Source organism: Daucus carota, chromosome 2, assembly GCF_001625215.2.
Source record: "Daucus carota subsp. sativus chromosome 2, DH1 v3.0, whole genome shotgun sequence".
NCBI lineage: Eukaryota > Viridiplantae > Streptophyta > Magnoliopsida > Apiales > Apiaceae > Daucus > Daucus carota.
The window spans coordinates 19,642,394-19,664,359 of NC_030382.2; the positions used below are offsets into that span (position 1 = coordinate 19,642,394).

Consider the following 21,966-nt stretch of genomic DNA (forward strand, 5'->3'; position numbering starts at 1 on the left):
TTATATAAATGGAAGCTTGGTGTATGGTAAGGAGATGTTGACCAACTACGCTGTGCCTGTGCTGATGTAAAATGGTTGTTGGGCTGGGTAATAATAAGTTAAATTGGCTGCCAGCTTTTAAGTCCTGAATATATTATAGAACGTGTTAATTATAGAACTCACTGAAATCGACAAATGGTATCAACTTCACCATGATCGGATATCAAGTGAGTCACTAAACTCGCTTAATGGTACACGGAATGACAGATTGAAAGTAGGGTTTGACATGTGGCAGGCCACATCATTTAAAGTTTATATGGAAATAAAGTATGCAATTTTTTTATTAAATTAATTTTAGAATATAATTATCTAAATAAATGCATGGAACTAAATTTTAAGATATAATTAACTAAAATTTCAAAAAAAAGAAGATATAATTAACTAAACATCCAAGATTAACTTTTATATTTTTTATTAGATTATAATTATTTTTAAATTATATTGAAATGTTTTCTCTTTTAATATATTTTATTTATGTGAATATTATTGTTGGCAAATAAATATTTTTAATTTTTTTTCTAATACAAACTTTTTTAATTTTGCATCCTCCATCTGCTATTGAATCTTTGAAGATTTGTACCCTGTTGTTGGCTGCTTATACATCTGGATCTTCCCTCCTCAACTTTTTTGGCCTCCCTCTCAATTTATGTGGAATGTCTTTTTAAAAAGATTCAATAGTAAAAATTTTAAAAAAGTTGGTGAGATAAAAAAATTAAAAATATTTTTTGCCAACAATAATATTCACATAAATAAAATTTATTAATAGAGAAAACATTTCAACATTATTCAAAAATAATTCTAATAAAATATAATAAAAAATATAAAAGTTAATCTTGGATATTAAGTTAATTATATCTTAAAATTTAGTTCCATGCATTTATTTAGATAATAATATTCTAAAATTAATTTAATAAAAGGATTGCATACTTTATTTCCAAATAAACTTCAAATGATGTGGCCTGTCACATGTCAAACCCTACTGCCAATCTGTCATTCCGTCTAAACCTCTGTTACTTTTTTTTAACGACAGTGATGAGATACTTGAGACCCCGTGGATATCACTTTTGTCAACTTGAGTGATGAGTTTGATAATTAACCCATTATAGAACTATTTTAGACCATCTCTGTTTTCGTTGAGGAGAGCATAACTATAGGGATAATTTTCAGATGTAGGGAAAATATTGAAAATATTGATATAATATTTAATTTTTTCCTTAAAAACATTCATAAAATAAAAACTAATTAAATAATTTTTAGGAAACTTAACATATTGTAATTAAAAAAATGTAAATCTCTCCATTTCAATATATATATATATATATATATATATATATATATATATATATATATATATAGGAATGAGATCAAATAAAAACTTTTTTAAGTTACAAACTTACAAACTCTTTTGGGCCATCAGATTAGATTTGATCCTAAGGCTGACTTAAACTTTTATAATAGAGGGGTAACTTAGTCAATTTACGTATAAACAGTTATAACATATATAAACTAAAAAACTAACAGAAGCGTATTATTGTTTGTTGGAAAATTTTGCCGGCTAGAGAGAGAAGACGCATCGGAGAGGGACGACGGCGAGTTGAGCTGGAGAGAGAACAACGCGACTTTCGAGTACAGATTTACGCATACTTGAAGGTAAATTATTGTTTTTTTTTACATAAATTTGTTGTTTAGTTGTTTTCTTCAGCTCGAGATATACGATTTGATGTGTTTTAGTTGTATTATTGTTTTTTCTTTGACGAATGTACTGTATTCGTCGGGATTAGGTTGTTTCCAGGTGTTTTGTGGTGTTCGATTGAATATTAAAATAAAAAATTTGTTTTTTAAGGTGGAGATTTGGTTATTACTCTTTTCGATTGTTCTTCTTTTATGCGATTGTGCTATGGACTTGAATTGAGGTATGCCATGATTTTCTTTGAGTTTAGTTTGTTGATTCTTTTTTTAATCTAAATGTTTGTTGTTTCGTTGAATGTATGATTCACTTTTATTGAACGAGCGGTATATGAATCAATTATCATATGTAATTATAAAGTGTTTGTTGAATATTAGTATGAATTCTGTTGAACGAGCTGTATATGACTTAAATATGTTGAATTCTTGTTGTATTTATGTTGAACTTTGTCTATGTGCATCTGTTGAATATAATGTACTTATAAGTGTAATTATAAGTATCAATTATAAGTGTATTTTTGTTGACTGTAATTATAAGTGTTTGTTGAATATAAGTATCAATTTGTATGATTACTCTTAGTTGAGTACTTTTTGGGCTGTGAACAAGATATATGTTGAATCTTTGTTTTCTTTATGTTGAACTTGTCTATGTGTATCTGTTGAATATAATGTTTTGTCAATTTCAGTTTAGTTGTATAACTTTTTCAGGTTTTGGTGATAAAATTGCTGCTAATACATTGCCTACGGATGTTGTGGCTATAGAAGATGATGATTTCTCTTTGGGAGAAGTTGATGATTTGTCTTCCCGTAAATATGTATCTCCAGGTTCTACAACGTATTGGTTGCCTTGTATGATTGATAGTATACCTAATGTTGGAAAATCGTTTAGGAGTATAGATGAGGCTGCACATTTTTATGTTGATTATGGTCGTTCTTGTGGATTTGATATTAAGCGTGGTAGTGAGAAGCGATATCGAGATGGACGTATTCAATCGAAACGTTTTCACTGTTCACGAGAAGGCTTCTATTCTAAAAATGGTGAGAAGAATGATGATGGCTCATTTTGTTCAAAACATAAGAGGAAAAGTATGTTTACTAGATGTGGATGTCCTGCTATGATTGTGGTGAAACATACGAAGGGTTCAATATATGAGATTACTTCGTTTATTGAACAACATAATCATAGGTTTGCTAGTGTTGATGGTAAGAAGTTTTTGAAGGCAAACCGGTCAATGACTGTTGCACAACAAAATTTTGCATTTGATTGTTCAAAAGTCAGAATAGGTCCTGCTCGTGCGTTTGGTTTAATGAAAGAGTTTGTTGGAGGGTATGACCAGATTGGTGCAACAGTTGTTGATTTTAAAAATTGGAATAGAGACTTGAAGAACATAATTGGGAATGCAGATGCACAAGTAATATTGAATAAATTTCAAGCTTTGAAGGAGTCTTCTAATGGCAGATTCCACTATGAACATGATGTGGATGAGTTTGGAAAATTGACAAAGTTATTTTGGGCAGATTGTGTTGGTCGTAGAAACTATGATGTGTTTGGTGATGTTATTTCAGTAGATGCCACATTTAGTACTAACAAGTAAGAAATTTATGTTATTTTCTAACGTATTTTGTGTATATCTTATTCCATTTTTTCTTGAATTCTTAATAAACATATTTTTGTTTTCAGGTATAACATGGTTTTTGTTCCAATCTGTGGTGTTGACACAGATTGGAACAAAAATCATGTTATACCTGAAGAAGCTCTTGACGTTAGTTCATGTAAAGTTGTGCTGCTTTACGTGAACTGACGTCAAGAGCTTCTTCATTTGGAAGTTCTTCTGCTGCTTGTTCTTCTTCAGTTGCTTTGTGTTCAGCAACAGGCATCTCAGTATCACTGGTGCGTTCATCCTGAAGTCCAGATACAGCCTCAGTTGCTATTCCAACAACATTTATGTCGGTTGCCATTTCTTGGGCCATGATTTTTTCTTGGTATTCTTTTTCAGCAGCGTCAACCATTCTGCGGACTTCACTTCCCATTGACGACTGCACCGGAGAAATAGTGTTTTCAACAGGTCTTTCTTCCTCAATTTATTTTTGCGCTCCATCAGCTTCTTTTTCTTTTTCAGCATCTCTTTCTTCCTCAGCTTCTTTTTGCTCAATTGTTCTTTCTTTTTCTACTCGTCTTTCTTCCTCAACTTGTTTTTCTCTTTCAACTTCTCTTTCTTTAGAAACCGGGTCATTAATCTTTGAGGTTTCTGCTTCGTTTGTTGAATGCTAGTGTCAAATTGGCTATTTGTTGTTCCAATTGTCTCTTCAACTGGAATTGCCAATGGTTCAGAATTATGTTGAGAAGTTTCCTCAGTTTCTTTTTCTGGCTGCCCTGATGGATTTTCAAATTGCTCAGGCTCAGTACAGACAAAAACTTGAGCAGCTTCAACCCTTGTCTGAAACTCTTCATTCTTATTTACAGTGTTGTAATCAATACAACTTTTCAAACATTTGTTGAATTGTCTGTTTGCTGCATCAAATTCGACTTTCAACCAAGATAAAAGCCAAGTTCTCTAATTCAACAATCATTTGTTCCTGTAAAAAACAATATCACATATTCAACAACATTAATTTATATATTCAACAAAATATTGAAACTTTAAGAAATAACCTAACATATTCAACAAATTTTAATATTAGATTCAACAAAATATTTCAACTAAAAGAAACAATCTAACATATTCAACAGAATTGATATACAGATTCAACAAGATATTGCAATTCAAAGAAATAAATTCCTATATTCAACACAACTGACTTATAGATTCAACAAAATATTACAAGTTAAAGATACAATATAACAATTCAACAAAATTGATATACAGATTCAACAACATATTTCAACTAAAAGAAACAAACTAATATATTCAACAAAATTGATATACATATTCAACAAAATATTGCAAGTCAAAAAAACAAAGTCATATATTCAACAGAACTGATTTACAGATTCAACAAAATATTGCAAGTCAAAGCATTCAAGTCAAAGAGTAATTAATATATTTACTTACTCTCTTTCTTTCTTCATTAATAGTTCTATCAACTTCTTGTGTCTGTTCAGTGCTTTCATCTACAAACCTGATTCTTCATTTTCCAAATAGATTTTCAGAAGTTTCCTTGCTTTCTCTTGCTCTCAAATCTTTATCTGACCAAGCTGTGAATTTTGGTATGGTGCGGAAAACTTCATTTTCAATTTTAATCCACACCCTATCCATATAGAACAACTACATATAACATAAAAAATATGTTATAATGACAATATAAATTAACATATTCTACATTAGAAACAACATTGCAACAAATTTTATTATTAGATTCAAGAAAATATTTCAACTAAAAGAAACAATCTAACATATTCAACAGAATTGATATACATATTCAACAGAATTGATATACATATTCAACAAGATATTGCAAAGCAAAGAAACAAATTCATATATTCAACACAATTGATTTACAGATTCAATAAAATATTACAAGTTAAAGATACCATATAACAATTCAACAAAATTGATATAGATTCAACAACATATTTCAACTAAAAGAAACAAACTAATATATTCAACAAAATTAAACTCTCAAGTTAATTGAACAAATATAGATTATATATACTTACAATGAGGAAAACCAGAGGTCCGCAAAAGTACTTTGTTGCTGGATCCTTTGCCCATTCCTTTTTACAAGTTTTTAAACTCTGCAAAATATAAGAACACCAGTTGTAGACATTGCAGCGATTGATATCTCCTTTAAATCGAACGAGTCGCTGATCAACAAGCCCGTTCGACACTGTTTGAATGAGAGTGTTCCCCATTAAAACCAGAAAGAGTTTGTTTTAAAATGATCATCAGCAGTGCCTTTCTTAATCTCATTGACAAGATCACTTGTCCTAACATGACTTTTTCCAAACTGTGCTCTAAAAGGTTTCTCTTTTTCTGCCTGCGAATCTTCATCTGTCTCAAGTTCAATAGGAAGAGTGCCCTTTGGTAATCCTAGAACTAGATGCACATCTTCTTCAGTAATTGGAATTTCACCACATTCCAAATTTAGGACACATTTGTCCTCATCAAATGATTTGAGTAGTTGAAATCCCAGTCTATGTGGAAGCTCCTTAATTGAAAAATTAAGGAGCTCATGGAATCCTCTTATCCATCGTATCTGTTCTGCAGGGAGTTGATTTAAAACTTCACAGAATTTTGAAGGTGAATTTATCGTTCTTGTTCTATTGGAAAAGTCTCTTCCAGAACTTGCCTTCGGTATGTCTTTTTCTTCGTCTTTCTTAGCTTTGCCTTTTGCCTTTCTTTTTCTTGCAGCAGTACTTGACTCTTCTTGTTCCTTTTTCTTTTTAATTCTATCTCTTATTGTAGAAATGAGCTCATCTTCATCTGATGACTCTACTAGCTCGTCATCCGTGTGCAACGGCTCTGATTCTTCTTGATTAGTAGGTTCATATTCAGAAGTATTGGATTTTTCCTTATCATCATGAACTATTGATTTTTTTCCCTATAATTAAAAAAGAACATATTGTTTATAGAAAATAGAATGAAATATGAACAATAAAGCTATTAAAAATTCATAACATTTTAATAATACAATTATCAAACCTCTTTCCACCTGTAGTGCTAACCATTCATCAGAGTCATTCTGTAACTCAACAGATATGTATGAGTTATCAAATTCCTCATCATTAGCAATGGAAGCTTCTGTATGACATATCAATGTTGGATATGTACTGGTGGATACAGAGATCATCACTATACCAGTTAGTGATTTTGTAGGACATATCGATGTTCATAACTGAACATTTTGTGATTTCTCACTAGAAAAGATTTCAGTTATACATTGGATAACATATCTTTCTTGTGATGATGTTCTTGTAGGATTTTGCAGAATTGCTACTAAAGGATCTTCCTGAATAGGTGCATCTGACAAAATTTATTATTCTTTAATCACTTATATTTAAGTAAATCATTGTTTTATTTCTACAAAATGAAGTATTTCACTATAGGTTCAACAGAATTTAATAATAAATTCAACATATTATCCACTGGGAAGAGCATTACAACAAGTTTTTTAAACATGTTCAATACAAATCATAAACAAATTCAACATATTATCCAGTGGCAACAGCATTGCAACAAGTTTTTTAAACATGTTCAACACAAATCATAAATAAATTCAACATATTATCCACTGGAAACAGCATTGCAACAAGTTTTTTAAACATGTTCAACACAAATCATAAACAAATTCAACATATTACCAGTGGCAACAGCATTGCAACAAGTTTTTTAAACATGTTCAACACAAATCATAAACAAATTCAACATATTATCCAGTGGGAACAACATTGCAACAAGTTTTCTAAACATGTTCAACACAAATTATAAATAAATTCAACATATTATCCACTAGGAACAACATTGCAACAAGTTTTTTAAACATGTTCAACACAAATCATAAAGAAATTCAACATATTATCCACTGCGAACAGCATTGCAACAAGTTTTTTAAACATGTTCAACACAAATTAGGATGTTCAACATACTTTTAGTACATATTCAACAAATAATAATCCAAAAAACAGCAAATATATCAAATATTCAACACAATTTAGGAATAAATTCAACATATATTCAAAAAAATTACATTACATTTTCAGATATTGAAACAGAGATTAATGAATCTCTGTTTATTACGATGCTCAACATAACTTTAGTAGATATTCAACACATAATAATCAATAACAACTATAAATAAAATATTGCAACGATTAAACTAAAATCAAATATTTAACACTTTTAAGCCGAATAATACAAACATTATATCAAATATTCAACACTTTTAAGCCGAATAACACAAAATCACAACTATTGAACTAAAATCTCTACAGCAAAAGAAGTGCACAAATCTCTAAAACATTTAACCTAAATTTACTGAAACTATAAAATGCAAGCTTTTACGAAATAAATGTAGAGATTCTTTAGAAGATCATAAAAACATTACCACCGGCGCTCTGTAATTCACCACTTTTCTTTGGAGCCATTAAAACTGATCAATGTGTAGAAACTGGATCGACGAGTTTGCTTGACAGTGATGAATTCGCTTGAGAGTGACGCTTGAGTGTGAGATTTTTGTTAAGATTAGATGATTGCGTGCGTTTGTGTGTAATGGCGTTTTCGTGTAATCGAGTTTGTGTGTAATGGCGGTTTTTCTCTGTTTTCAATTTTGGCGAGTAGTGTGTTATAACGAATGTGTCAGAAAAGACGCGGCTTGCAGTTATTTACAAAACTGCCACCGCGTCTTTTCATGCAGTTTTTAATCCCAGCCGCTTATGTTTTTAAGATCTAACGGTATAAAAAAGTTTGTAAGTTTTTAACTAGAAAAGTTTTTACCGGAACCCTCCCCTATATATATATATTTTCAACTTATAATACTTGCTCTCGTGAATCCACACTATTAACACAGAGTCAAATTACTTTGTATCAAAATACTTTTGATCATATTAAGCACATTTTTCTCGAACATCATTTTCTAAGCACTTTCATTTCTTAAAGTGACAAAAGTTCGATCACCAAACTGGACTTGTTCTGCTATAAACATTTTGATTCATTCTAAGAGTAAGAGATAACACAGAAACTAGCTTATAGGAAGCTATTTCATTTGGCGTAAGCTTGTTTTAACCACAACACAAATCTTCTTTATTCAACTCATATATAATCTTCTTCTTCACACTTCTTGATCAACTTTATAATGCTTTGTTACTTGCTCATTCAGTAAAATGCAGTATATTTGTCGTCGAAAGTTACTTGCCCATTCAGTAAAATGCAGTATATTTGTCGTCGAAAGCAAGTCATTCGGCAAAAGCACTAAACGATAGTGCATAACGATTAAGGAACGCAGTAAAATAATTGAGCATAATTTGAAAAATGATTTATACGCTTGAGTAAAATTTTTGAGGTGCCAAATTAGAAACTGTAACTTTATTACGTGGGTAAAAAATACGAGCAAGTAACATAGCAGTTCAGTGGTCAACAGAATAAAATTATTCAAGGTGCTACCTTAAGAAAAAAATTAGATGTTTCTCACGTATTAGAGGTTTATTCGTTGTTAACGGGCTGAAATTGCGGTTCGAACTTAAAAAAATTAATTTTGAAAAAGTTAGTTGGAGGAGTTTTTTCAATTTGGTAGTGATACATAAAAAGCATGCATAAAATTGGTTACAGAATTTTACACAAAATAATATAATAATTGTGATAACATGTTTTAACGGTGCTAGTAATGCATATACAAAGGTCTCATTCGAATGAAAACTTACCACATATTATTTTTGGGAATATAGATTTTTTCACCACCCAACTTACTGTGTATTTGGAAACTTACCACTAAATTATAAATTTTTATCTTTTTGTCACTAATGTTACGTTTGGATTTTTTTCCACTAACGTTAGGTTTGGATTTGATTATTAACATTTTGTTATTTTTTTAGTATTATTAAAACGTAGTGGTAGTCTATAATATTATGACGATCTAATATATATTTATATCTTTATATATAATACTCCATATGTCCCCTAGGTAGTTTACTTTGGAGGCGAGAGTTTGACACGCATTTTAAAACTCCTAAAAAATTCAGTTTTATAAATTATTTTATTTTATTCTTGAATTAAAATTATGATTGTCCATTCCCTATATTATATATTGTTTAATAAAAATTAAGGTTAGATTTCATCTGCAATTATTTATACTATTGTACAAAAAATAAGTACGAATACTATAACAAAAATAGACAATAGACAATTATAGAATTTCTTAACCTTGATTTGAGGTTTATATGATATCTAAATTGGTGGTTAAACTCCAAAAAAATATAGTATCACTGTACTCAATTTTACTTGAGAATTGATTGTTATGATAAATTGTTTGTAGTCATTGATTTCAGATTGATAATTTACTGAATTTTTAGAATTCCAATTATAATTCTTCCCGATTTTTGCCGCATTTATGTTATTATTACTCCCTCCGTCTATCTCATTTATTTATAGTCCTTTCCCACGGCTTGACATGTATTTTGAGGTTCCCACTTCTTATATATAAAACATAGTTCCATAACATAATTTTGAGATTTATTTCTGTTTGTGTATAAAAATTCAAACGTTAAATTTTTACTCAGATAAAAAAAAATTAATTTATGAAACTAAATCTTTTAGGAGCCTTAAAATGCGTGTCAAACTCTCGTCCTCTAAGATAAACTATCTAGGGCACATATGGAGTACTACATATAAAGATTTAGACACATATCATATCACTATAATATTGCAGACTACCAGTATATTATAATAATGCTAAAAAGAATAACATGGTGTTAATAATCAAATCCGAACCTAACGTTAGTTACAAAAAACAAATCCAAACCTAACATTAGTGACAAAAGGAAAAAAAAAGTTATAGTTTAGTGGTAAGTTTCTAAATACATAATAAGTTGAGTGGAGAAAAAATCTATATTCCAATTATTTTTTTGAAAGGTTTTTTAATCAATTTTGGACATGGAGGTTTTTTTTCTAACCCAATAGTTTCAAACAAAACAGTACTTTCCAGGGATGTATTCAATCAAGATTTTAATGGATTATTTTAGGTTTTGAATTTTAATGGATTATATCTGATTTTGATTTTGTGCGGATTATTGATAAAATGTCGTAGAGTTGATGAGAGTTTTTAGGATTTATGTATAATTCTTCAAAATATTATGGATTTTGGTGGGATTTCAAAAAATTTAAAATATACTGAACTATCAAACAAAATCCATTATTTTATGAAGTCCAAAAGAATCCATCAGTATTTGAATATCATTAGATTTTAATGGATTTTAAATAAACCCAATATTTTAAAGTATAATCTAAAATCCTAAACGAATTTCAAATTCAAAAATATAATATTACAATCTGTATCCAATATGCCCCTAAATTGATAATCACAATAGCTATTTAACACTACACCATATGTGGCATATTGTAACAGTCAAAAAATTGTGAATAAAAGCCATAAAGTGTTACCAAAAGTGAACAAAACGGCTATGGTAACACTTTTTCATCAAACAGGATCGTAACAAAAATCGGTGCTAGCACAGGGGTCTAGGGTAACACTTTTTCAACTTTCGGTAACACCTGATAAAGTTGTAACCATAGAAGCTCTATGCCTACACTTTTGTTGTCCCGAGAGATCGGGTTCGACTCTGACTCATCCGAAAAGTATTAGAACAAATACTAATTTGTAAGGCATATAAGCTTACATTGTAAAAAAAAAAGGCTATGACATTTAAATAATCGGTTTTTCTAGTGTATGTCCATGAGCACATGATAAGCGCGGAATTTTATAAGTTTGACTCATTTTATTGGCTCTCATATCTTACTAATGGTGGACCCCCTGCCTATACAACAGGGGTGAGCAAGAATTCTCTAAACCGACCTAAACCGGCCGATCCAAACCGTCCAAACCGATTTTTACGGTTTATTAACGGTTTGGTTTGGTTACGGTTTGAAATTTAAAAAACCGAATTTTTTCGGTTTGGTTTCGGTTTTTACCTCCAAACCGACCGATATAACCAAACTGAACCGAATATATATATATTGAAATAATAATATAATGTGTGAATAATAAATTGATAATAAAATTATATTCTACAAAATATGTGAAAAGTAAAACATATAAAACTATTATCATATTTTTTAAAAAATATTGATATACTAATTTGTATGTATTATCTTTTTGTTTTTTTAAATAAAAGTATAAGAATTACATTTTTATCATCTTTCTCACTCTCCTTATATTTTACAAGATCTTATAATTTAATATTTTTTTTAAATTATAATTAAAATCTAATATACAAATTCATAATATATTTCAAACTTTCAATTCTTGTTTTGCAATTTCAAGTTTAATTTTGTTGTTGAATTTGTTATATTGATAAAAAACGGTTTTAACCGAAATCAATCCGAACCAAACCGTTTTAAACGGATCGGTTTGGTTTGGTTTTTTTACTTAACGGTTTGGTTTCGGATTGAAGTTTCGGAAAACCGATAATTATGGTTTGGTTCGGTTTGGACCCTCAAAACCGTCCAAACCGACCGATGCTCACCCCTACTATACAACAACCACACCAGTCAAAATCTGCGAAATATATAAAATTTCACGTTTAGCATAGTTCATGGCACACACTATCGACGAACCCTTAAATAATACTCCTTCCGTCCCTCTGATTTCTATACACTTTCCTTTTCAGGATGTCCCATTCAATTGTATACATTTCAAAAACTTTCCCAAAATAGTAAACTTTTATAATATAAAAATCTCACACACCCACTACTTCCATCTACTTTTTCAAATCTATCAATTAAATATGCATGGGTCCCACCACTTTGTCTACTTTTTTTTCTCTTTCCCATTACTTTACACTACTTTATACCTTTTTCTTAGTCTCCGTCTTCATTCCAAACATATATATCCCAGACGGACGGAGGTAGTATATATTTGAGCGCACGCAGAACAAATAAAAGCAGTTTCATGAAGGAGAGGCGACAAAAACAAAGGCCTAACACCATCTCTAACAATCCTATAGCTAGTCTGACCAGTTCAACAAGTTAAATGGACATTTTTGTAGTAACATGTTATCTTTTCATTTTGCTTTCTAAATTTTTTATGTTACTCTATAATTTTAACTAAAAAAAAAAAAAAAATGGTTAAGGATCTAATTGGTCGTCTCCTAAGAAGCAAAAAAGCCACATAAAATTAGAAAAGCTGCAAGAATCATAGGTTCTTCGTTAGAAGATCATACTACTTCTTTATTCACATGGATAACTCAAACTACAGAAACATTAACAAAATTTACCACAGAGTATTTGATATAACTGGATGGAACACAAAGAATGAACATTTCCCAGAATAAAGAAAGGCAGTTGTATCCATCACACCTGCAAACAAAAACAAATGCCACCCTCTAGTTGTCTTATTGATTCGTTTGGTCTTTTTTAAATCCACTTAACTGTTGTAAACTCTTGTAATCGTATAGTCATCAACATGAAACTTTTTAGGGGACATAGTGCTCCTGATAGCAAAGAACCGGCGAGCAGTTTATGTTAATTGAGAAATATAATGAGATGAAATTTTTATTAACCTATAGTGTTAAATATAGGATGGAGTAAGAATGCTTGCATACAAGAAATTTGTTCTCCGGGAAACTGATGTATTTAAGAGGATTCATGAACATATCACCCACTCGTTCTTCAGTCTTGCAACAACCTGACAGATATCTTCCTCTCCCTATTCTTGACCAAGTACCAAATGAACTAATGTTTGATGCATATGTGCTTGCCTCTATCATAAAAAAATGATGTTAATCATTTTGGGCAATCGCATATTTTCTTTCTCCATAAATTTGTGAAAATCTTTAGGAAATTGTTTAAGTTCCTTTGCGCCTATTCCTTTAGAGTGCTTGACATATATCCTCCTGAATCTGAGGATATATACTCTGCTTAAACAGTTGAAAGAGCAAATATAGCTTGTTTTCTTGATATCTTGGTTACAAGTATGAAAACTCTGATATAATAAGTAAGAATACATTCCCATCACTACCACAATATTTCCACACATAATTTCATCAAAAAACGCAAATAAATATTGGCATCTGCGATAAAAAGGGAAGCCCTCCTTTCTGCATATAAGGATGCTGTTGACTTTGTAATCATGAAAAATACCATATTAAAGTTTTAAAGAAATATATAATGACAGGCATGCATATTCAATCCGCATTCCTCTTCACTTGACGGTCATATATCATCTTGATCAATAGAACAATGACGAAAAGAAAGAAGAAGGAACCAATGAGGCAAACGGTAATGGCGATGGCCGGTGAGTGAGATAACACCACATACGTTCCTGTAATGAAAGTCAACATCATTGCCATGACGGAAACAATGTTGAGCCCAGTTGATGCAGCATTTAGTTTGGACACTTGACGGGGATCTTCGTACATAGATTCAAGAAAGTAGAGAAACAAAGAACATGTTGATAGTAGCAAAGCCAGTGCATCTGATACCATAAATGCATTAAATGCAGTCTTTTTAGAGAGAATTACCAATCCTTCATCAACCTCTCCACTTTGATGTAGACCACCCGGCATGGTAAATCCTACAGTGAAAGTGACTGTAGTTATTAGTGCACTAACTACTATCTGGGTGTTGGTCCTCTTTTTGTACCTTTCCAGATCTTTTTTCATCTGTGCATTCTTTTCATCGATCAATATTTTTGTATATTTATCAAAAATGAAATCCTTTTTCTCTCTTTTACTTGGAAGCACTGAACTTTCTAAGATATCCGTATCCTTCTTCATGCTTTTACGCCAAAATTTTCTGGACGAATTAGACTGCACATCATCAAGTGCAATTTTAATTTTCACCTATAAATAAAAGAACAACCAATAATTAGTAATTATAAGAAGACATCCTATACATATGACTAATAACTTTACTCAATGCTCTGCAAAGATCTGTTACGAAAGGATCAAAGAACTAGTTTATGTAAAAACTAAAAAAGAAGAAGAAAAGAAGGTTTTTTAAGTACCTGCTCCGCAATGATATCATCTTTAGAATACAGCATGTCCCTAGGAGTCCAACTTTTCTTATTTTTTACCATTGTATTAAGTCCCTTATGTTCAATAAGTTCTGGTACGAAACAACCATTAGAGATAAGTAGATGGAGAGGTGTATCACCATTGACATCTTGTTGTTGTAAAAGCTGGTCCTTGTATTTTTGGGGACAATGTTTTAGAATACCTTGTACCATATTTTTATTATTTTTAGCTGCTGCCAAATGTAGTATATTCTGACTATCTTTGTTAACAGCTGTGTATGCAGACGATGTAGATGGCCACAATTTCACAAGTTGTATAACTGTAGAAGTATATCCATGCTCAACTGCTACATGAAACGGTGTTGATACCATATCTCGGTACACAAATTGATATCCAACATCCTTTTGTGCTTCAATTAGTGGACCAAGTATTGAAACAAATTCATGATAAGCAGCATAGTGAAGTGGAGTCCAACCTTCTGCTTCAGAAAAAGTTACAAGGTGTTTTCTCCCTTTCAAGAGACCTAATACAGAGTCTGCAGGAAACAAATTCGATCAACTATGTAAATCACATGGAACAAGAAGTAAAAAAATATGTAATGAACGTAAAGTTGATTGGCATTACATAATGTATAAAAAAAGTTCAATCTAGAACATTTAAAATGTATATGCTATTATATCTCAAATCACAGTGAAATTGAGAGAGTTTTTAATGCCGCTATAAGTTATAACAAGAACAAGAGTGCAACTGCTTACTGGTATAGTTTTAATGTATCATTTACTCCTAAATGAATGTACTCACATGACAAATTCCAATACAATAGATATAACGTACCTTTATCGCGTCTTTTAATTGCAAGAATCAAAGTGAGCACACCTTTATGATCAGGGTTAATTCCAGCTTCATAAGTTTCAGACAGTAATTTGACAATATCCATACTATACTCATTGTCGATGGCCTTGTAGATTAAACGCATAAGGCCATGTTTTTTGCTTCCACGACAATTTTGATAGGCAGGATCCTCTTCTAATAATAGTTGAACAACCCCCACATTGTTTCTCTCCACCGCCAGTTGCAAGACAGTGTTTCCGAACTCATCAGTGCTATTAAATAATGCATCCTCCTCACTATTCCAATGTTTGAATGCATCAATAATCATCCCAACCGCATCTTTCCATTCTTCCGTCGCTGCAAGTCAAATTGAAATAATCATTTATACAAGTTTCAAATACGATTTTCCAGGTAAAAATTTGTGATAAAATTAAAGGTGATTTTTAAACCTCCTCCTACTTGAAATATATTCATATAAATTTTTGGAATGAGATTATGGATATGAGACCTTTTCCAACTTAAGATATAATATTTAATAAAGTTGATTCATTAATATATTACATACCTTGCATATTCTTAATGAGAGCATGCAAAGCACTGGCGCTGCCACCAGGACCCTCCAGAGACTGTGCTGTGCAAGCTGTACAAATCTCCTTTATTATAGCCAGGTACCCTTTTTCCGCAGCTATGTAGATTGGAGTTTTGCCTTCATAATTTTGGATATGTCTATCACTTGGATCCGCTTCTACTAAGAGCTTGACAATTGCCACGTTACCGTTAAGCACTGCTACATGTAAGGCAGTGTTCCGCATTGGACTAGTAGCTAGCCTAATAAAAGCTTTAAAAGCACTAAATGGATTATGGGTATCATCACGTGCTGAAGAAGAAGGCAAATGTCGTCTGGCGGCATCAATGAGGACCTCAACCACTTGAGTGTGTCCATGATGTGCTGCAAGGTGAAGTGCAGTTTGTTTTAATTTATCCTGCTTGACCAATAGGTCTTTGTTTGAAAATTCTGTCACAATGAATCGCACGCGTTCTGTGTCTCCTCTCTTAGATTCAACGTGAAGGATAGTTTCTCCATCTTCGTTCAGTCTTTCGGCTTCCATCTCCAATGCAGCTCTGGCATTAGCATCTCCAGCAATTGCATCTGTAAACCAATGGGCAACAGCACGAGTATTTTTATACCTTTCTAGATCTGCTTTCATCCGTGCATCCCTTTGATTTATTAATAATTTTGTAGCTTTATTAAACATCACATCCTTTCTCTGTCTTTTACTTGGGAGCACTAAACTTTCCGATAGATCCATTATCCAATCAGTCTGGACATCGTCGAGTACAATTTTTATTTGTACCTGTGAAGAAAGGACATCCCACCATCATGAAAATTTATCCATAAGACCGATATGATTTTGTATTACCTAATTTTGTTTCTTTAATATCCTTTTAATTTACTTTTTTGATATAGTATAATCGTTACTTTCAAAAGAAAAGTATAGTGTAATCGAAAGTAAAGATAAAGAACAAACACATCAAAAGGAAAAGTTAATTGTAATAAAACGCAGCTTTCATGATTTAGTAGAAAATAGAAATGTAAGGAATAAACGTACCTGATCAGCAATAATATCATCTTCAAGATATAACATGTCACGAGGAGTCCAATATTTGTTATTTTTTACCATCGTGTTAATCCCGTTATGTTTCATAAGTTCCGGGATGAAGCAACCACGGGAAACAAGCATGTGGAGAGGTGTATCACCATTATCATCTTGCTCGTTCAATATCTTGTCCTTATATTGTTGCGGACAATATTTCAAAATACCTTGTATCATCTCTTTTTTGTTTTTGGTGGCCGCCAAATGTAGTACGTTTTGACCCCTCTTATTAACAGTGGTGTATTCAGAAGATGAAACTGGCCATATTTGCATAAGTTGTATAACTGTAGATGTATATCCACCCTCGGCCGCCAAATGAAATGGTGTTATCATATCTTCATATACAAAATGGTATCCAACATCTTTTAGTGCTGTTATTATGACATCAAGTATAGAATCAAATTCATAATAGGCAGCGTGGTGAAGTGGTGTCCAGCCTTGATGGTCCACAAAGCTTGCTAGGTGCTTGTTTTCTCCCAACAAATGCAATACAGACACTGAAAAAAAAAAAATTGATTTTGTTTAATACAACTACTTGCCTAGAGTAGCAGCATAGTTTACTTGAAATAAACATGCCAGATTGGAGGTTTGTATTAGAGATTAATTTATCAGAAACAATCAAGGAGTCAAAAGCCTTAATATTTGAGAATAAAACAGGAGTTCCTTTAGCAGAGGCGCAAAAGCAACATCAGACAGCAAAGATTTTCCCATACCTTGACGAAATCACTCTTTGCTCTATGTCTACATGATGTGTTTTAAATTTACCATTAAATTTTAATAGATATGAGTAATTTTATATCATATATATAATTGAATTCTTTGAATAACATACCTTTATCACGCCTTTTAATAGCAAGAATCAAAGCAACCGCGCCTTTGTGACCACCAGCTTCATAAGGTTTAGAAAGAATTTTGACAATATCGATATACTCCTTATCCATGGCTCTGTAGATTAAAGGGAGAAGACTTTCTGATTTACTTCCAGGACCATGTTGATAGGGCGGATCTTCTTCTAGTAACAGTTCAACCACGTTCACGTGATTACCCTTTACTGCCAGTTCCAAGACCGTGCATCCGGACTCATCAGTTTTATTAAATAGAGCTTCAAAGCTTAGATGTGGTACATCCTGAGTACTTGAACGTCTGGCTACATTGATGATCATGCTGATCATATCTTCTTGTTTTTCCTTGACTGCAAGTCAAGTGCATATATTGATTGTACATTATTACATATTTATTTTACTAAATTTGCATTTAAAAAATGTTATACTTAAATTTAATATATATTTTTGAGCTGACTGCTCATGAGTCCCTTCTATAATTTCTATACAAATCCTTTGAATTTAAGACGTATAACAAATTGAACATTTTGTGTGAAGGACTCCGTCTATTGTATTTTGACAACAGCGCAGCAGCTTTTGTCGAAATTTGACAAGTAAAAATGTTGAATTAGCATAAAGATTGGATGAGAAAGGCCGTCATTAACATACACTTAAGTTAAGGGTTAATTATCTAGTTGGTCAATGAACCGAAAATGGTATCAAGATAGTCACTAAAGTCACCAAAGGAGAAGATTAAAGAAAAAATGTAGACATGCTAATATCAGCAAAGAAATGCTAAACAGTGTTGTAATTGCTAATAATTGTTTGTCGCGAGTCTGGAAATATGAAGTACCCCATACCTCTGTGGACTTTCTGAAATGCAGGATATAAAGCAGCATGTAAAGCAGTACTCCTACCGCCAGGACCGTCCAACGATGTGGCGGTGCAAGTTGTACAGAGTATCTCTACTACATCGTTGTACCCTTCTTCGGCAGCTAAGTAGAGCGGTAATTTACCCAGTATGTTTGGAAGATATGCATCACTAATTGGATCGGCCTCTACTAATAGCTTAACGACAGAAGCATGACCCCTCTCAGCGGCTAAATGTAAGGCAGTGTTAGAACATGAATCAGCATGTCTAAGGAAAGCTTGAAAAGAAGTAAATGGATTATAATTAGCAGATGAAGAGTACTGCAGATGTCTAGCTGCATCAATGAGGAGCTCAGCCACTTGGGTGTGTCCAAAATATGCCGCCCATGTAAGAGGAGTCTTTTGTTGATTTTCCAGCTCCACCAAAAGGTTTTTGTGTGCAAACTGCTTCAAAATGAATCGAACACGATCTGTGTTTCCATTTATGGATTCAGTGTGAAGGATTGTTCTGCGATCTTTGTCCAGTCTATCAGCTTTCAACTCTAATTTAGCAATCGCATCAGCGTCTCCGGCAATGGCAGCATCGTACAAATTATTCAGATCCATAACTGTATATATAATCTGTAGTCGATTATTAGAAGAAACTGTATTCAGATGCTAGTCATTCATCACAAATTCCAAACCAAAATCTGTTATTGACTTGGAATTTTATGACTTGAGTAAATATCTGCAACTACATATATACAATACAATCACTTGGATCCATTACACATTAACATGGAATACAAATATAAAACTCATATGTTTTGGTGAGTTAGATTCAAGAAAATCCGTTTCACGCAGCAGTCTTTAAAGAATCACATGCCACACATGTCCAGGGAGTGGATGACAGAATATAACAAAAACGCTTAAACTAATGCCACGGCCACCTCTAACAACCCTATAGTTTATAGTTTAATCACACCAACAGGCAACAACCTCGTTCAATTTACTTAAATATTTTTAGTGATATTAATAATCCTTATTACACTGCTCCACACCACTTATAAACAAGTCGGAAATTCATCTTTGACAATTGTATCTTGTCGCTCAGTACTGCATGCCCCAGCTATAATATACATTTTCCCAACATATTTTCTTCTCCGCTGTAGTACAAATTAATGGGACCATTTGGTTTAACTTAAAAAATATGAGCTTATTTACAAGTGAAAAGTTATATTTAATTTATATGTTTAGATAATTTTTGTTTGTATTTATCAATTATTGGTTCTAAAAATCATTAATAATAATAAATTATTATAAATTATCTTTTACATTTTTGTGAAATCAAATTTAAAAAACAAAATCAGTCACTAAAAAATTAGTATTTTCTATTTTTCAGGTTCATGCTTATAAATCGAAAATTGACTTATGAATTATTTATACAAGCAGCACGAATCTGATTTATAAGTACAGAAGTTGCCCTTTTAAGTCAAGCAACAATATTTGCTCATAAAAAATATGTGATCAACTAATGTATTTTTGGTGCGCTTTTAGACAAATATGAAATTGGGCTTGGATAAAACCAACTGAACTGCCAATTGGGTTTACAGTGATAAATTCGCATATGCAACATGAAAGAATCGAATTGAAATCAACAATTCAAGACAGTGAACACAGAACCATAATCCAATACAGAAGCTCTGTATTGTGTGATTCCATAATGTAATCTCTGTTTCGTGTTCAAGTTACAAGAAAAAGACTATCCAGCATCTAAAGAAATCTAGCTTGGCCTTCCATTATAGTTTCATTCTCCTGAATTTTGAAACATTCAAATTCATCCATCAACAGGCCAAGTTTAACTTTCCATAGTAGCTTTGTTTCTTCATGATATCTTTTAGAATTTTTCACATTTTCTGGGCATATGTCCATGAAGATACTTTATCACTTTCTGAAGTGGAGAGGCATGTCAAGATCATGTTCATAATCCGATTGTTGTGACTTAGCATGAGCAATTCATTAATAGTGATATCATCAACACCTTTTGGCTTGCCATCATTAGTGATGAAAGAAAGTATAAGGACCTTTAGTTACCACTCTTCATTCATTTGGCTCTTTGGACAGGTGCATCTTCATTCTACCCTTCCACCAGTTGTAATTGTGATTGCAAGCAGGAGATGAGCTCGGTAAGCATATGATCCGAGAGGATATTCTCCACTAAAAGTTTTAGCCATTATGATTGATACTTTTCCTATTACAGAGTTGTTAGTATACCTAATAAAATTACACCTAAAGGGGGGGTAAATAGGTGTATAAATAGAGATGGCAACGGGTCGGATCGGGTGGGGTTTCTTGAGATCCAGACCCGATCCATTATATTTCGGGTCGGTTCGGGTTCGGGTCCGGGTCCGAAAAATGAAGATCCATATATTTTGTATCGGGTTTTTATCGGGTTTCGGGTTCGGATCGGGTTTAAATCGGGTTTCGGGTTTCGGGTCGGGTCTCGGTTCGGAATACCTGAGATCCAGATCCAGATCCAAACTTTTTCGGGTCCAAAAATAAGATCCAGATCCAGATCCAAATCCAAAAAAAACGGGTTCGGGTAGACCCAATCGGGTCGGAACGGGTCGGGTAAAACTGCCATCCCTATGTATAAAGGCTTATATAATAATTTTTAACTTTCACCAAATATTATAGCTTACTGTTTTCATTTTGGCAGTAAATATGTCAAACTATTTTGCATACAATAACTAAAAGAGTAAGGTGCGAAAATATAAATTAGGCACAAATAATTTTAGCTAAGTTCGACCCCTATTTCTAATGGTCCACGTCCTAGTCCCTCACCAACTTGGTAAGAGAATATATAAATACTGAAAATTCAAACAATTACAGAATAATAATATATCTCCCTTTCTCCTATTCGCTGGAAGCTTGCTGTTTTTCTGAGGAGAATGTAAATAGTTCGACACTAACTTCCCTTATGCTACCCGTTCCTGAACCTTTGAATTCCTTGATCTACACTACTTGAATTCTTCTGTTCCTTGAACCCAATGCACCTCAGAAGTAGTGTGACTATCTTATCTAGCTCCCTTGTTCTTATCCAAGAGCCTCGCTAGCTTAGTGACTATAAATTTCAACTTTTGATTGCAAGAGATAGAAATTGTTTACAACTCAAACTAAATTCTCTTAACAAATATGTAGATAGTATGCAATCAAGCTCAGCAGAGAAGGTATAAATTTTTCAAGATTGTGAGTCGTATTTTTCTTGAAAAATATCATTCGTTTATATATGAAAGAATACAACGGCTCTATTGATGTTAAACTCCATGAACGTTGTTCATAACGTTTAACTCAACGTTTAGAAACTATACAAATAGGATGCTATGTATAAAAATTCGTTTGATATGTTTGCTTTTATATT

At 32.3% G+C, this 21,966-nt stretch overlaps 2 protein-coding genes across 3 annotated transcripts; one reads left to right on the plus strand and one right to left on the minus strand.

Moving 5' to 3' along the window:
* Positions 1 to 71: 71 nt before the first annotated feature.
* LOC108207165 (protein FAR1-RELATED SEQUENCE 5-like) lies at positions 72 to 3,320 on the plus strand. Its single transcript, XM_017377623.2, has 2 exons — positions 72 to 87; positions 2,434 to 3,320. The coding sequence occupies exons 1-2, from the start codon at positions 72 to 74 to the stop codon at positions 3,318 to 3,320; spliced, it is 903 nt and encodes a 300-aa protein (XP_017233112.2).
* A 10,019-nt stretch (positions 3,321 to 13,339) lies between these two features.
* On the minus strand, positions 13,340 to 19,429 carry LOC108207007 (uncharacterized). 2 transcript variants are annotated; one of them, XM_064086585.1, is made up of 7 exons: positions 18,557 to 19,429; positions 17,708 to 18,067; positions 16,831 to 17,372; positions 15,786 to 16,575; positions 15,224 to 15,577; positions 14,380 to 14,924; positions 13,340 to 14,182 (listed from the first exon to the last, which is right to left on the minus strand). In XM_064086585.1, the coding sequence occupies exons 1-7, from the start codon at positions 19,170 to 19,172 to the stop codon at positions 13,559 to 13,561; spliced, it is 3,831 nt and encodes a 1,276-aa protein (XP_063942655.1). In that variant the 5' UTR covers positions 19,173 to 19,429; the 3' UTR covers positions 13,340 to 13,558. The 2 variants fall into 2 exon arrangements, with proteins under 2 accessions (XP_063942655.1, XP_017232955.2); XM_017377466.2 differs by having other exon boundaries at positions 13,340 to 14,215; positions 18,557 to 19,427.
* Positions 19,430 to 21,966: the final 2,537 nt, after the last annotated feature.

What these genes read in the sequence shown, in the direction of transcription:
- LOC108207007 (XM_017377466.2), bottom strand. Translation starts at nt 19,172, where the DNA reads ATGGATCTGAATAATTTGTACGATGCTGCCATTGCCGGAGACGCTGAT. An exon ending in TATTAAAAGGCGTGATAAAG is followed by an intron (nt 17,373 to 17,707) that starts GTATGTTATTCA and finishes TTTTTTTTTCAG; the next exon opens with TGTCTGTATTGCATTTGTTG. An exon ending in ATGATATTATTGCTGATCAG is followed by an intron (nt 16,576 to 16,830) that starts GTACGTTTATTC and finishes CTTTCTTCACAG; the next exon opens with GTACAAATAAAAATTGTACT.